At 38.3% G+C, this 17,940-nt stretch overlaps 2 protein-coding genes across 7 annotated transcripts in view; both read right to left on the minus strand.

Annotated features, from left to right (window-relative positions):
* Nucleotides 1–12,530, minus strand: part of mast1a (microtubule associated serine/threonine kinase 1a) — a 44,415-nt gene extending 31,885 nt beyond the window's left edge. For 2 of the 5 annotated variants that reach the window (XM_057330753.1, XM_057330751.1), the window contains exons 1-2: nucleotides 12,362–12,530; nucleotides 6,254–6,285 (exon numbers count right to left, since the gene is read on the minus strand). In XM_057330753.1, the coding sequence (XP_057186736.1) occupies nucleotides 6,254–6,285; nucleotides 12,362–12,412 (83 nt within the window). In that variant the 5' untranslated portion in view covers nucleotides 12,413–12,530. Of the gene's footprint in view, nucleotides 1–1,102; nucleotides 1,385–6,253; nucleotides 6,286–7,117; nucleotides 7,134–12,361 lie in introns of those variants that run through there. The other 3 variants (XM_057330752.1, XM_057330754.1, XM_057330755.1) reach the window with 3 other exon arrangements.
* Nucleotides 12,531–13,902: 1,372 nt separating this feature from the next.
* LOC130552459 (uncharacterized) lies at nucleotides 13,903–17,505 on the minus strand. Of its 2 annotated transcripts, none has more exons than XM_057330758.1 (2): nucleotides 17,446–17,505; nucleotides 13,903–15,036 (listed from the first exon to the last, which is right to left on the minus strand). In XM_057330758.1, exon 2 carries the CDS (start codon nucleotides 15,026–15,028, stop codon nucleotides 14,390–14,392), a length of 639 nt encoding a protein of 212 aa, XP_057186741.1. In that variant the 5' UTR covers nucleotides 15,029–15,036; nucleotides 17,446–17,505; the 3' UTR covers nucleotides 13,903–14,389. The 2 variants fall into 2 exon arrangements, with proteins under 2 accessions (XP_057186741.1, XP_057186739.1); XM_057330756.1 differs by lacking the exon at nucleotides 17,446–17,505 and adding an exon at nucleotides 17,097–17,411.
* Nucleotides 17,506–17,940: the final 435 nt, after the last annotated feature.

The following is a 17,940-nucleotide window of genomic DNA, read 5'->3' on the forward strand; positions in this document are numbered from 1 at the left end:
CATATGTGCAAAGCATAAGCACACAAATAGAAGTTGTGTTATGGGTTTGTGCCAAGTCAAGCGTGTGTGTGTGTGTGTATGTGTGCATTTAACTGGAACCCATGAATGCCATCACTCATAATGATGTCTTCATGCATATTGTTATTAAACTGGCATTATATTAGTTCAAGATATTGATTTCGCGATTGAAAACTCAATATTGGTCGATAATTCTGATATAAATATAATTTAATGAAACCACATGAGACAAGTTGCAACGATGCTTGGCAACAGTAAACATATGCTTTGTGTTGTTGGGCCTATTTAACCACCCATAACATTATACCATGTTATGAAGTTTTAATGGCTTAAGTATGTTAAACACAAATAACTTATTAATAAAAGCTTGGTTACTGTCTATCCAAGGTGCATAATAACTAAAAAAACTGAAAAAACAACTGCAATAAAATAAGATGCCCTAAGATGCATTTGCATTCCAAATATTCAAGAGAAAAAAAACATTACTTAAGCAGAAAATTGTACAAAATAAAAAATGTTTTATATTGTTCTATAATACTTAATACCACTAAAACTAAAGTCTGTGCAAGAAAATCACAATGTTTTAATATAATTCACATAATATGTTTTATTATATACTATAAATATATTATGTATTTTATTATAATTTATTCATAATTTAAAATAAAGATTTATGCATGGGAAAACACTTATAAAATTCCTGTCTTGCAATAAATTGTAAGAAATTTAAGAAAATAAGGCAAAATATAATTAATGAGTGAAATATAATAAAAGCATATACATTAACTTTAATTCATCTGCAATTGACTGGTGTGTCAAAACTTTGGTTAATCTACAGCCGATATATCGACCAATATCGGTTCTTAAAACAGATTTCATAAGCTCACACGTGCAAATCACTGTCCACCCTCCATGAAACAGCGGGAGAGGAAATGATGACATCAGGATAAACAACAACTAATCTTCATCAACATCATCATATTCATCACCACTACTATCACCATCATCATCGGATGAGCAAACATTGAATTAAAAACATGCAGCACATTACTAAGTGAGCCAAATAAATCTCTCTTCCATTTACCTTTTTGTGCGGCGGAACATGTTGCTAGCCTGAATGCCTGGTTGGGCGCAGACGCACACACACACGCAGCGATGAAAGCAACAGCGGTAGCCGAGTATGTCAAGACACACTTTAACACACAGTCACAGAAAACAGCCGACTAGGCCATGACACGTCTCATCCTCCTTCACACATGCTCCCCTGTTTGTCTGAGTGTGTGCGGCTGAGTGATGGAGAATGAGAGGACAGAGAGAGAGAGAGAAGAGAGAAGAGAGAGAAGGTAGCTCTCAAGGGTAATGTGCCAAGCCAGGAAGTAAAGACAGCGAGAGAGAGAGAGAGAGAGAGAGAGATACAAAAAAGAGAGAGCGGGGGGAGGGGGGGTTCAGATGAACAGAGGAGAAATCATAGGAGGGCTGTCAGCATATGTGTGCGTGTTTGTGTGGCCATTACAAGCCTATCAGAGCCTCAAGAACATATATGGCAGTGGTAATGGGAACCTGAATGACACATGGGAGGAGTAAAAATGGGTATTTATATATTCATGAGGCGTATTTACGTACTACAGGTTTTCAGGCTTCTTATTGGTCAATTATATTATGATAAAACATAACATAACATAATATAATATATATATAATATAATAATATGTAATGTACTGTAATATAATATAATTTTTGAGCAAGAGACATAGCCAAAGTAAGGGAGAGAGAGAAATGAAAAGGTTAAGCTTAAATAAACCTTTCTTTGGTTCTTACATGACGCTCCAATCTGACTGGTCCATGTCATTTTGATGTGTGGGCACAGCCCCACCCATCTCTGTATGCCAGGGTATATAAGAAGTGACATCATCTCTGTGCCCTAGATAGCTCACCACAGTAAACCTCGCCCAAACATTCAAAACACGTCATGTCATTGTTTGGAAGGTCTGCAGGGATTGGGAGCCGTCTTTGAAACCACACACACACACTGCAAAGATGTCCAGACGGCCATTAAAAGCTGTTCATTTTAATAATAAATGATCGAGATGGTGGCAAGAGAAATGAAATATAGATGAGACAGAGAGAGAGAGACGGATGAGCTTTTAGGAATTATTGGGTCAAATTCATGAGGGAAAATATGACCGGTGATAATGGCTGGAGGACGTGTGTGTTTGTCCTGGCCCAACTGATAATAAAATAACACTAGAATGGCTGGGTGTACTAGGTAAAAGATTGTATCTTAATATTTTGACAACAGCATCTTGATATTTATCAAATTAATTTGCCATGTAAATTCAAAATGTTACATTTAAAAGCATATTTGTTTCTTTATAATGAAATCGATTGTCCAATTAAACTGCATTAAGCACAAAGAATTCAACAGACTCATCAAACAATATAAATCCCTTTTATATTTTTGGACCTGAAAGCATCTTTTCAAGCCCCTCCCGAAAGAGAACACACACGCAGCCGGTGCATGTGTGTGTGTGTACAAATGTTTGTAACCTCTGTATTATGTGTGTGAGTGCCAATAAGCAGGTAACAGAGGAGAGAGCGCAAATGCTGGTACACCTGCTCTGAGACCATCAGAAACAAAAAGCTATCATGTCTGATCTGCAAACAAAAGCCCAAACTCACATAAGTGCTAGTTAAGCACACACAGTGACACATGCTCTGGAGTGTGAAACAAAAGTGTTTTTGTGCTATATATAGGCCGGCTGTGGATCACACAACCGAACGTTCAGTGTAGACTGGCAGAGTCAGACAAAGCTCGCATTTTTATATCAGCGCAGAGCAGAGATTCAGCACCAAGGCCAGCGCTCCATTGACATTCCACAGTCCCCCTGCATTACAGTTTTGCATTAACATTAAATAGTACATAACTAGGGATTTTTAGGGTCCTACGTTGGTTTATGGAGTGTCCAACAACAAGTTAATGTACATAGAAGGTGTAAAAACTCTATTATTTCGTAATAACAGGCAGTTATTCTTACCTTACCTTCTTGACTGACTCTCAAATGATTCGTTCCGCGATTCATCTGTCTAATCCCCTCCTTTCCGCTAGCCTAGTCTGGTGTGATTGGTGAGATGGTCTAGTCTGGTGTGATTGGTGAGATGGTCTAGTCTGATGTGATTGGTCAGATGGTCTAGTCTGCTGTGATTGGTCTAACGTGAATGAGGCTCACGAGCTACAGTGTTTGGGGGAGAAGAGTGAAGTTTTCGCGGGCAGTCGTAGCAAAACGTAGGCGGGGACTATATGTAGTGACGTAAATCCGCAGTGGTTCGCGAATCGGACTAGGGATGACTCTTTTGCATGATTCAGATTTGAATCCCTTTTTTCCAAGCCAATAACTTTGTTATTTATTCACCTTCGGATTTACAACTTGGCAGACTGCTTACTTTCAAACACAGCAACATTACACACTGCATGAAATCTCATTTTCATGATCTCATGTTATGTACTCTTTAACACACATGCTGCACTCCTGCGATATGCTATTTATGACTATCATGCACCATTACTGCACTTGCGGTCCAACATTCAACACTGCCAAATTGACAGAAGCTGGTGATTTTATTAGGATATAGAGTATTGTGTAATTCATGTCAACATGTGATATTGAAAGAAAGATGTTGTGATTCAGTTCAATTCGTCCACAGAAAACATCTGCCGCGAGTTCTCTTTAAACAGCTTTGACGTCAGTAAAAAAATGGCTTTCTGAGGATTAGCAAGGATGCCAGATTTTTTTCAAGAACTCAGTGCGTGCAGCGATGCAAACAGAATGTGGAAAATTCCCTGCATTTTCATAGCTACAAAAATATATTTTTAAATCAAAAATGAAGCTGAAACCTGACAGCAACACAGAGTCAAGTTTTATGCATTTATCCACTGATCGAAAGAAGCAGACTGGCACTGCACTTAGTTCAGCAAGAACCAGGGTTCCCACACTTTCATCAACACCAAATTCAAGGACTTTCAAGGACTTTTAAAAGCACATTTTGGTCAAATTTAAAACTGTGTTTTCGTGCCGTCGCCGGGCACTTTAGGAAAAGGATACCATTTTTTATGATTTCTCTCTTCACAAAGGGCCATTTCAGAAGTCTGTTAACAAAGGGTACATGCAGTCACAGACATAAATAGACATCGCATTAAAGGCTTTGGCCTGTTGCTGTTATGGGTTCAACAATGCTGCCATATTGGAGAGAACAAGACATAAACAAAAGGGAGCTTCTTTGAATAAAAAGCACAATAACATAATGTAAACGTTACATCATTTTTTTAATGATTTACAGTCTACGTGGAGTATAAAAATGTCTTGTCTCGAGTTACTTATAGATAGTCAGACTTAGAAAATTGTTCGTTGTTTTGAGGAATTTAGAAAATTCACACTGGTCAATTAGTGATTTGTCTTATTTTTCGTAGTAACTGTGGGACATTCCAATGTAAGTATGGGATACTGTACAGTACAGGTGCCCGCTTATCGAGATAGAATAAAGGACTGAAGCGGAGACAAGTATCACACAGAAGGGGTTTCTTTTGCGATGACAACCGACTGGGTGAACATTATCCTGATTTTAACATAGCTACTTGCCTCAAGAGCAAATTATATCATGCATTATGTATTGATTTTAAATATTTTATTAAACCATTTCTAACAAATGCAAACCTACTGCAGGGAAAACATTTTTACTTTTGGTTTTTAGGCAAGAAAAAAGTTAAAAAAAGACAAACATTCAATTTAGTTTAATCATTTGTAAATATAATCTCATGTTATTATTATTGTACTTGTCAGAATGACAAGTACCTGGATGATTGTGCATTATTAGTTTTGATAATAAACAGATGAGAATGCCCTCAAGGAGCTTAATTCAAAGGGTTCTGCCCTTCAAAGGTAGTACAACATAGGTGAGTTCACTTCTGTTTGGAATTCGCCTTTCATTTGAATATTTTTATTTTCAATTTATTTATTTAGCATTCAATGTGACAAGTAATCAACGGTGACCTGAGGGCGCTATGTACGCTCAATGTCATCTGTCAATCTGCATAAATAGTGCTCTGGAAAGTTTCAAGACATTATATAAAATAAATTGTAAATAAAAATATATGATATTACTGTATGATGATTATTATTACTGTTATATTCAAAATTAGGTACAAAGCAGTTTCTAAAAGATACCGATCTCTGACGCGTGCAGGAATACACCAGCATTCAAACATTTCGTTCCATCACTGCTGATATGGTGAACTTGATAAAAAATGACTGAGCGACTTCAGACACAGCAAGCTCAAATATCCAAACCTCCGCCCAAACACACAGCAAAAGTTCATTACTGCAACAGATAACACTGCTGGGAGCATGTTTTTGTTTTCGCTAAACCAATGCTATCTAGCTAGCATTTCAGTGTTTCTTAACATCCTAAAAACGATTCAAACTCTTAAGGCACATTGACTGACAAGAATAATGATAACTAATGAAATTATTCTTGAAATGAACGTAGCTGAAAAGAAACTTATCAGTGGTTTAATACAACATACAGTATGTTTGACTGTATACGATGATCTTAACCGTTTTGCTTGATGCATAACCTGCTGGTGTACTCCACATCTTAACTTTGATAAACCATTTTTTTATTATAGCTCAAGCATCGTTGAATTTGCACTTCTCTGGCATTGAGCGAGTTAAATAACTCCACGCCTCTGACTGATTTATGCAGTACTGCACATGATCACGATCCATCCACTCAAAGCCTCTTTTTTTAAGTTCTTCCCGCTTTCCCCCAGATCAGCAACGTTGTTTTGTTCTGGCTTTGGCAACACTAACCAATATTTTTAACAGCGCTGCAACTAACAAAATCTAGTTTGTTTAATTTAAGCACTTTCAAGTACCTATGTCTGTTTTCCAATACTTTCCAGTCCTTGAATTCATGTCAGAAATTCAAACACTTTCAAGCACTTTCAAGAAGAGTGGGAACCCTGAAGAACAATTGCTCGGTGTGTTATTAAAAAGATGAATAGGCATTTCTAATTCGAAGAATTGTTCTCACATTCTCTTTCAGCACAAAAAGTAATTTCATATTACCAACAACTATGGCAGGTTTATTAAAACATGGCCAGGAATTTTGGTTTGTCATAGGATTGATGTTCACAGGCAATATGGAAAACAATTTTAGATTAAAATGAGGACACACTCACCTACTGTTCTTCCTGGGCAGGGGAAGATCCTTCTGGAAAACAGAGAGATATAAATGTTAGCCTGAGCGATTACATTACCCAGTGTAAAGGAACACCATCAATACCTGCTCAATACCAGTTTGCTTCAGGACAGAAATATCTTGATGAATCTAAACAGGAATAATTTTATACCAGCTGGCATTCATTATGACCCACAATGCCCTTCGGTCTCCGAGAGGGAGGACAGCACTTAGGGGAGAAGAATACCCAAAACATTAAACCGGCCAATTACACAAACAAGGTCACTGGAGAGATCAAAGAGTGCAGGATAGCAGGAAAGATGCCGGGCTGATGGCTCCTGTCGGGGGGAAATGACATCACCCGCTATGACTCGCTTTGATGACATCGTGTGCGACAAGGGCTCCCTGCCAGCAGGACCGGCGCCACTGAGCAACTAATGGAGCATTAAGTGGACAAACACACTCTGTGGTTGCCTGCTGTATCTGTGTGTGTGTATGCTGACATCACATTTCTTAAAGGGACAGCTCACTTAAAAATGAAACTTTTGACATTATATATTTATTAGTGTGTCATTTCAAATTTCAAGTTTTGTGGAAAAATATATTTTTCATGAAATTCACCAACATAATGGACTGTTGGATGGTTTCCTAGCATTGCTAAGGGGTTGCTACCAAGGTTTTTCAGTCCTACTCATAAGTCTCTATGCTATTCAGACCCTTAGATATTGTGCCATAGCCTTCTTTAATTTAAGTCTATGGAATATTTTCACTTTTTTATCATCCACAGGTTAAAAAAGTTTGATAGCTTTGGCTGTGTAATAGCACACCTCTATTCACCAAACAATGTAATTGGAGGATTATTCACCTTCATCTGTATCCATCTTCATTCCTAACCCTATGTTTGAGCAATAGCAAACACAAAAAACATCAAAAAGTCTCATTAAAGGCTTAATTTCTGTTAAGAAAACCAAGTGTCATACTATGTATCGACTGTCTGCAGGGAGTGAGACAGCAGGGGAAAAGCCACAACAGCGCCTAATTTGCATTTTCATGTAAATATCTCCAGTTCCAGTAAATCAAATGTTTGTCAGTTATTTATTCATATAAATGTTTTTTACACTTTGTTTGCATGGTTAGGTCAAAGGTCAGGGCTGAAAGAGGATCTGTACTAAAGGCCATGAGGTCAGGAGGAAGGATGGGGACATATTTGATCTCGATCCGAATTTGATCTCTGTTACTGTATTGATGCTACGCCAAGTCCCTAGAGCCATTCAAACAGCAATGTTCCAGTTATAAGCCGTCACTGCATGAATCATGAATGACCACAGGCGATAATAATCCAATAATAATGCTACTACTAAACAGAACTATAGTTCTTTTTTTAGTGTCTAATATGACAAGAAAAATCACAGATTATCTCTTAGATATCTCTGATTTGCTCCGTCTCTTAAAACACATCCTTGACTGATCACCAACTCAAGCCTTGCTCATCCTGCCCTACATTTTCGCACTAGATATCCCGTTTCACTCGGAAATACACTAGTCTATCAAATCAAAACGAGCAGTGAATTGTTTCATTTCATAATCAATTTATCTACATCTTAACGCTAACACGCAAACTTTTACAGGATGTGGCAAAGGCAATAGAGGCATGTGAAGTGTGTCTGATGGAGTGGCCAGAAATGTAATCAATACAGGACACAAAGTTACCTATACATAACACTAACTTGACATAAAGACACAAGACAATATTGACAAACACTGGGCTCATTACATCTTTAAACAAATAAAACTGGATGCCTGCAGCTAAGACTAATGACACAGATTGGGCTCGACGCACGGAGAAGAGAAAAGCCTCTCGTTTTAGCAAAAGATAGAACGAGGGATGAAAGGAGATATGAGGGTAGTAAGAGGTGCCAGACTGCCAGAACAGAACAGTACTGTTAATCTGAAGGCAAACAGAGAGATTTAACAATCAGGCTGAAATGACTTCACAGATGAACAGTTTTGGGAGTACAAAAATGTGATTTCAAATTTGCAGTTTGAAATTGATACATATTGTATATGATTTAATATGTAATTCAAATATAACAAATATTAATAAATAAATACACATTTACATACAGTATACAATAGTAACCAAAAATAAGATCCTGAGTTGTAAAACATTTGCTTTTGAAGGGTCTTTAGGTTAGATTAAACAATCAAAACATGAGGTGTACAGTATCCCTGATAGCACACATACATCTGGTTTACGTCTATTTGACGTCTGCATTTACATCTGCAAGACATCTACAATACATCGTTTGCTCATCTGCAATACGTCTCGGAGATGTCTGCTGTCAGACGTCATATAGACATCTAGAAGATCTCTGTAAGATGTTTATGATTTAGAATGGATGTACAACAGCTCTTTCTAAGATGTTTAGCAGATGTTTTTAAGCAGCAGATCTCCAGATCTTTAGCAGACGTATAACAGACGTTCAGACGTCTCCGAGACGTATTGCAGATGAGCAAACTATGTATTTAAGATGTCTTGCAGATGTAAATGCAGACGTCAAATAGACGTAAACCAGATGGATTGTGCTATCTGGGATGTTACATAAAGGAGAAAACGCAAAACTTTTAAAGGTCCAGTGTGTGATTTTTGGAGGATCTATTGACAGAAATGCAATATATTATACATAGCTATGTCTTTAGAGGTATATAAAGTGAAGCGTTATGTTTTTATTACCATAGAATGAGCTATTTCTATCTGCATACACCGCAGGTCCCCTTACATGGAATTCGCCATGTTGTTTCTACAGTAGCCCTAAACGGACAAACTGCTCTACAGAGCGCGTTTCCTAAATACGTTATCTCCTCTGGCAAAGAAGCGAAAACGTGACGACATCTTAGTTCTGTGTCAGCCACCGTAGTGCTTCGAAAAGGAGGGGGTGAAGTGAGCCATTGGTTGCCATTCACAACCTCACCCCTAGATGCCATATAAAATCTCCACATTGCTCCTTTAAGGTAATTATTAGAGAAAACTATTTGGCAAAAATAAATAATTATTAAGAAATATGGGTTATACAGAAATGAATAGAAAGCAATAAGCTTTCACAGGAGCTACAATTTTACTTACTGAAATTTTGTTGATCCTCTCTTCTATTAATATTTGTACCCACTCTCTTGGGCCTAACCTCAATAAGCTTTGCACGTGTTTTGCTGCGCCTCCTTTAGTTTTTCTCAAAGCTGAGCTTCACACTCCAAGCATTACCATGCAACATGCACAGAATTTTTTTAATACATCGTCCACAGTATTTTTGAATAAAGAACACAGACTGCAAATTGGAGATGGACATCACCACTGCCTTATAAAACATAACTTATAGTGTTATGTTATAAAAACAAAACAGGCTATAACTTCTTGGTTTTACTTAGAAAAATGTCAGTAGACATTTGAACATTTGCATTGGATTCACAATGATTTTGTTTTAGATATAATATTAACACAACCATGTAAATACGTACTACACCAAACAACACGTGATTTAGCTATACCCAAGTCCTACTCTAGATATACATTTAATCTTTCACAAATTTTTTCCCAAAGGCTTTGAACTGTCAGGTTGCCATTAACATCCTAATGGGGCTCAATGAGCAGATTCCCGCCCCAGGAACATCAGACTCTCCCTAAAGTCCATCTCAATATCCAGCACATGGTGCTCTGATGGATAGATCTTAAATGTGTGTGCGTCTACGCATTTGTGTCCAAGCATTTCCTGTAAGCCTACACCACGATAAGCAAAGCATTTATAAGTATCCTAAGTGGTTGCTAGTGAACTCTACACACACACACACACAAACACACACACACACACGCACGCACGCACGCACGCACCATGATAAGCAAAGCATTTATAAGTATCCTAAGTGGTTGCTAGTGAACTCTACACACACACACACACACACGCACGCACACGCACACACGCACACACACACACTCACCTGTCCAGTATCCTAACCGTAATCACTATGGGCTCTGCACAGCTCTGATGCACCTTTACACAATAACGCTGTTTGCAATCGTTAAACTGCCATCCCAGACTCCTGACGGGTCGATTCCAAAGGGGATGACTTTCTCAGAAATGCTCCCAAAAGTCTGGCTGCCCTGGGTTGCTCACAATTCCCTGGCATCCTTGAAAGCAAATGTCGCGGCCTCCATCTAATAAAACACAATGCTTTGCAGGAGGAAAGCCATTGCAACTTTGCATCGCTCAGATCCAGATGGCTTTTTGGCGGGGATCAGAGCTACAATCCTGATTCTGCATTTATACAGGCAGCTGAATGCAACAGGGAAATTGTGAGAATTCTTTCATAAGGCTTTTATTATTTGTCCCTGAGATTTACAAAACAGCATTTTCTTACATCAAAATGTTTTATGACCTTCATAAGTAGTGCCTTAAAGTGATAGTTCACCCAAAAATGAAAATTCTGTTATCATTTACTCACCTTCTTGTCATTTCAAACCTGTATGACTGTCTTTCTTCCACAGAGCACAAAAGAAGATATTTTGAAGAATGTTGTTAACTGGCCCCCATTCGCTTGCATTGGTTTTGTGTCCAAACAATAGAAGTGATGGGGGACTGTTGTTCGGTTACCAACTTTCTTCAAAAAATCTTCTTTTGCGCTCTGTGGAAGAAAGAAAGTCATACAGGTTTGAAATGACAAGAGGGTGAGTGAATGATGACAGAATTTTCGTTTTTGGGTGAACTATCACTTTGAGGACTAAACTTTTTGCAAGTGTAGATCTATTTTCTATTAAATATCTTGCAGTACTTGACTTCTGTGATGACATCTCTTATGTTGAAGGTGAGGTATTTCTAAGTAGGGAGATATATCCTCTATATTTTCAGCATTTAAAACATATTTGATATATACAAATACAATTACAGATCGTTATATATAGGCTTGTGCGTGACTAAAGTATGAACCAGCTGGAGTGTAAACATTACATTCTCTCAGTTTCCAATAAGGGAACTGAAAAGTGATGACCGAAATGTCTCGCTCGCCTCAAGTTGTGAACAGCCGGCTTGTATTTTATTTCAGCTGAATTAATAAGGGGAAGTGAAAGAAACACACACGTTGTTCCGACTTCTTAGAACAGCAAATTGTTTCCACAGCGTAAGAACAATGAAAGCTTAAAACCTCTTTTATACCTTTTCTGTTTATGCTGGCCTGGGCAAGATGTGCTGAGGTGAACAATGGCCACCAAATCTCAAAGCACATATTAAAAAGTGTATGCATGCTGCATACTAGCAACCTACGTTTCTAACTAAATGTTCTTCAATATGTTGGGATATAACGGTCTTTAAAAAGGTAACAGGATTGATGGTAACATGCAGGGTGGGCCCACTAGCACAAATTTGGCAAAAACATGCCAGTGGATCTCAAACTTTTTTGTTGTATGGCCCCTTTTGTGAAGAATGCATCGCTTTGTGCCCCCCCAAATAAAGACATTTATTCTTAAGCTTAGAGTTTTAATTACACTTAAAACATGTTCAGTTATACAATGCTGGAACATCTATTATTTTAGTTGGTGCTCTTATTTTACGGATGTTTGATTGCATAAAATATATCATAAATTTCTATATTTCATGAAATGCCACAAAATCTGTGGCCCCCCTGGATCCATCTTGGGGCCTCCCAGGGGGCCACGGCCTCCAGTTTGAGAACCACTGAGCTATGTTATCTTATAAACCTACAAAGAACTGAATGTGCACAGATACTTCAAAGACATTTTATAAAGAAAAAATGAACAAACTACCAGACATACCAGACACTACCAACATAAATAAGCACTGTCTCTACAGTACAGTAAAGTAGTAAAGGACCATAAAAATTGCACTTGTTCAAGCATGACACACCCCTTCCCGAGGCCTACAAATAAATGTACACTAATGCTGCTAACTTACATGATGCAGGCAGTTGATGATTCTGATTGGATAAAACAAGTTTACAAGTTTCCTGTCAAGAACTAAGGTCATATATGCGGCGCCTCTAAGAATCCATTACAGTAATAAAATAAAATTGAATCAAACACAAAGTACACACGACGTCATCTCACCTGCATCCTCCTTCGGCGGATAATACCGGAATCATCCATAGTATCGCTCATCTTGTACGTCTGTGAAAAACCGCGGTCACATCTGCGTTCGTTCACGTGTAGGCAACTCAAGAGTCCTCTGGAAAGAGCCCCTCAGCTGATTCGTGCACTTTTAATATGGACACAAGGCTTTCTTTTTTAAAGCTTTTTCGTGTCATATACACAGCAGATGTTAAAAGTTGCAGTCTGTTTGCATTTCTCTCCTCGACAAGAGAAAATAACACGCGCGGCACAGATGTGAATCAACATCTCATGGGCGTTGATGCGATAGACATCTCAACAACACCCAGCTGATGAAAAATGCACTAGATGAAGGTTCAGTCATACAGAATATCGTTTGATAATGACGTAAAAATCAAATCTCAACGAGCAGGGCGCGTGAATTTCGCGGTCAAAAATAAGAAAACGATTCATCTCTTGCTTCACTTTCTCGGTCCGCGCGGGCGCGACGGAGGCGCGTGCGATCGGAGGACGGTTCTGCTGGACATCTGGAGCACCGACGAGACATCCAGCCGCACTAATGGACCGGTGTCTGACCCCCAGAGGACCTCGCCATCATATCATATTCGCTGATGTAATGGCATCGTTGGTTTGAAATGCATCCAGCTTTGATTGGTGCCGTTTGTCTTCTGTGGATTTTTTTACGAAATACAGTAATCATTTCTTCCTGTGATGTACTAATTGAATCTGAATTTTGCCCCATAAACTACTGCCTCCCATTTCTGGTTCACAACACATAGTGCACTACCCTGGAGAATGCGCGTGTAATGTATCTTCTCACGTGTTAACCCGTTGATGCCTGGACTGGAGTAAACGTATAGGTGGCGCACATTTAAATAAATAGCCTTCACTCCAAAATGAAAATTCTCTCTGGCTGTGGCTGCGTCCGAAATGGTAGGCAAAAAGCAGTAGGCGAACGAATAGTATTTCCGAATCGTCAGTATTCACAAAAGAGTAGGCGGGTAATAGAGGGTATGCATTGACGTCACTTTCCCACGTGAACACGCCGCGACACGCTCCCTTGAGTGGTAAAACTAAGGCAAAATGACTGAATTCATTAGGAGGAACAAAAAACCGGGACTAAAACACGCAATTATTTGCTGAAACTAAGCAGCTGGACTCGACGGTGATCCTTACAACTACCTTATAAATTACAAAGGAATCAGGTGTTCTTAGACACTGAAAGGTTGCGCGCAATTGCGTTTATTTATATTGTAACCATTCATTTTGCCCAGTGTTTTGCCACCACGGCTCTCACTAAGCAGGCGTGTTCCAGCGTGCTCACGTGGGAAAGTGACGACACGTGCATCCCTCTATACCCGGGTGGTGGACTATTTCTCACGAGATTTGGACGTGCGTATAGTAATGTGGAGAACTGTTTTTTACTTTATTTATACCATTATTTATCCAAACCTTTTTTATTTTAGTAAAATATTATATACATTAAAAGTTCTATTAAAATTGAGATGACAAATAAAAAGAACCGAAAGTGAAATCAGGTTCATTTGTTTTATTTAAAACAACATTTTCTGTGAGGTTTAAGTTTCGTTTCTGTGTACATGGTTGTTTTCCTGTAATTGTTACACCTGTTTGAGACTTGAAAGGAGGCAGAAGGGCTCAGTCTGATATCAATTTACACTACGTCTCATATTTAGACAGATCAGATCAAAACAGGACATGACTTGAACTTTTATTTAACTATATATACATGTATTAAAGATATGTATAATATACCGTAAACTTTTCAGCTGGAAATACACTAAATAATTGAAGATGCTGAAACATACCCATGTTGTATTCAGCATCAATCACAATTTGTGGGAAAAAACATGCTTTTGTAAGTGTAAGTACTGTAAAGTATACCGTACTTTCTGTACATATAAACATGGGATAAGACTATGGAATTTTAATGCTTTTGTTGATCAATTCTTAGCTACATCTTTGGAACATGTTGTATGATATAGTTACAGCTTATCATGATACTTATTTCTATCTCCTCTTATTTCCTTTCTTAGCATTAGCCCCGCCACTCAGTGCCATGCCACGACTCGTTCTCTGACGAATGAAACTCACAGGGTCTCTGGTGGTCTGGTGGCTCCTGGTGACCACTGCACCAAAGTACAGATTTTGAGGTATTTGTGCCTCCCTGTGCCAAAGTACATTCGGTAGACGTTCTGGTTCTAATCGGTTTTGAAGGCGTGATGGGATTACATCAATGACTGTGATATGTTCTGGATCCCAAACACAGTCTTCCTCAAGTCCACTTGGCACCATGCCACAATTTGGAGGGCACCAGGCAGTGTCATACTCATGATCATGCCAGGTTTTTCGCATCGGGTGATTCTGAGAGTCGATCTTCTTCACTTTACCAACGTTGACTTTGACTTTCAGAACAACTCTCTGATCCTCAGGTAGATCCAGAGGGTATCTGGAAGCCTTCTCTAAATCTCGACTGAGGTAGACGCCGCGTCCGAGCATGCCATCAGCAGACTGATGAAAGCCGTCTCTTTGTATTTTTTCCGCGGCCTCTTTGGATGTGCCATGGTACATTGTGTACTCTTTACCTTCAGATGGATCACTTAGGAGGCATGGGGCAGCATCTGCACCTAAATGATCTACATCTGACATATTTGCACCTGTACAAATAATGATCATCTCAGTACCATCAAAATATAAATAGAAACACAAAAGATTTAGAATATCATCTAATTAAAAACACATACAGAGAGAGAGAGAGAGAATGACGAAATAAAAATGTGTCAATGCTCACAGCATTTAATAATTTTAAAAGTATCCCTGGGTATAGAGCGATGTATGGCTTAATATATGAACAATGGCATTCACTTTATAATTGTGAAATAAAAAAACAGTGTAACTGTCACAGTATTCATAAACTTAAAAAAAATATTTTTACTTGGAGGCCGCCATTTTTTTGCGTCAGAATCCGTGATATCAAATGGTTGCGACCTAAACCTGTTCTCTTTCGCAACAGCGAAGCACACACGTTTTCCATATATAACAGTAAAATATGACACGTAAAACATAAGATCAGATATACAAACACACAGGGACAGTAGGTGGCGGTATGTCCTCTTGACACAAGCCAGCCTGCCAGCCATAAAAGAAGAACGCGTTCAGTATTAGACGTCTGTTCAAGGTGAGCGTGCATTCATCATAGCTTTAAACTACCGCCTTTGAGACATTTAAGACATCAGCATACACCATAATCGTATACTTTATACATTATGAGAATATACTGATAAACACAATAATAATGCTTGCGGTTTGGTTATTTATTCTGTATTAGAGCACACGTGAATATTAGCCCCCGTCAGCTAATGACCGAGGGAGAGAAGACAATAACGTTAGACTAAAGTCAAAATCTGGATAAAATGCATTGTATAATGGCTAAAACATCGTGTATATGATAAATTCAAAATGATTTTGGTTATTAATATGCATGTTTGTGTTGTTTCTGACAAACAATATTAAAATGTAGGAAAATACACCAAATAGCGTCTTTATTTTCTTTCTTTCTTCTTTTAGAATTATATAAAAGGAGGAGCGACAACAGTAAAGGACGAGAGAGAACCAGACCTGGACTTTACGTTATGTTTTATGTGTGACATTTTACTTTCGTTTTGTTGTTTGTTTATTTTATTAAAGTTTTGTTGTTCAACGTTCGCCGGTTCCCTCCTCCTTCTTTCTTACTGTGAACATTGTTACACACACACACACACACACACACACACACACACACACACACACACACACACACATATTATCCTACAGAACCTTATATTTACTGAAGAACTGATTAGTGTGTCGGTGTTTAGTTTGGCTGCCTATGTCATGAACGTGGGTGGTGAGGACAAGGACAGAGGACCCAAGTGCAGACAGCGGGTAAGGGGTTAACAAGACAGACTTTAATTATAACTAAAAAATACAAAACAAAGACCCACGTGGGGGAACATAACAAAACATAGCAACAAGGACAGGGACTAACTAGACTAGAAATAATAACAACACTTGACATAACCACAATAAACTAAACTAACTACAGAACAGTAACTCACCCAAATGACACAAACAGAACACAACAGAACAATGATCCAGCACGAGACAGAAGACACAAGGGCATTATAAAGGGGATAAATCAAGATGGGACATGTGCAGGACATGAACTAATTAACAAACAATAACGAGACGAAAGGGCGGGAACAGAGACGCCACACCGGAGAGTGGAAGACCATCAGGGACAAAACGTCACTCTCCACATAAAACAAGAGGTTCTATCATGGTTCTGCCACGAGGTCAAGAGAAGCAAGACAAGGTGGGGCAGAACCATGACAGCCTAGCTGTGCGTGCAACCAGTTTACGTCATCAAAAAAGAACATGGCGGCCTCCTTAGGTTAAAATGAGTATTACATTTAGGGTTTTTTTAAGAACTGAAAATATTTGATGTGTTTCTAACGACAAATGCTAGTAGTGTAAGGCTATTACAATGCATATAAGCCATACATCTCTCTATACACCGGGTTCCCTTTAATGGTTAAATTGGATTTTTCTCCTGTAAAGCGTGCTTTGGAACAATGCACATTGTGAAAAGCGCTATATAAATAACATTGAATTTAATTTTATAGACTTTATAAACAAGCACAAGAAAAAATTTAATTAAGACAAAAAGGTGACTTACCTCTGATGTTGCTCTTAACTCTGACTTTCACTGAGCCAACAGGTTTTTAAACAACCGACCATACAGGGTGTGTCCCAAACAAAACATGGCTATGACTCTTACTTTATTTTCATCTCATTACGTTTGGTGAACTTTAATGTATGGAATTTGTGACTCATGCTGCTGTCAAGTCATGAGCCACACAGTATGAACACTGTACAACTTCAAATTGTTCTCCCAACAAAGGTAAAAAAATAACTTGAACTTAAAGATTTTTAGTAGAAGTAGAATAATGTATTATTTTAAGCATAGTGAACAAAATTAGCCCAAATCTGGTATTAACAAAGATTATTTTGTTGACTGTACTTACATATTTATGTAATTGCCCAAAGCGCGTCAAGAAGTTTGACCAACTTGCCAAATTGTGTAATCTCAAGTAACGATTCTAGTGTTCAAAAGTTCCCAGCATGCATTGTGGCATTGTCAAATCGCTGGTTAAAATTATTTAAATGATTGCTGTTTTAGTGTTTGCTGGCTATATTTTGTTGTCATTGTAAGTTACCTGTATTTAGAGTTCCTTAGAGTTTAAGGATGTTTGATAATTATTGTTACCATGGGGTTCATGTGCTCAGTGTTGAGGACACAGTGATGTACTGTATGTCTCCAGTATCTTTTTCTTTAAACAAAAGGTTTTGTTTTTGCTTTTCATGGCTGTTTTACATCATGCAAATAATTTGGTTTTTAGTTCTAACACTGTTCCTTTAGCTCCATGAAGCAGTGCACACATCATGGATTGGAATCCAAAGGACTGATATCCTGTTCCCAAGAAAATACAACATTTTGAAATTTGAGTTATTGATTTGTT

The sequence above is a fragment of the Triplophysa rosa genome, linkage group LG4 (genome assembly GCF_024868665.1).
Source record: "Triplophysa rosa linkage group LG4, Trosa_1v2, whole genome shotgun sequence".
In the NCBI taxonomy this organism is placed as follows: Eukaryota; Metazoa; Chordata; class Actinopteri; order Cypriniformes; family Nemacheilidae; genus Triplophysa; species Triplophysa rosa.

Coding starts and splice junctions, on each gene's coding strand:
- LOC130552459 (XM_057330758.1), bottom strand. CDS start 15,028: ATGTCAGATGTAGATCATTTAGGTGCAGATGCTGCCCCATGCCTCCTA.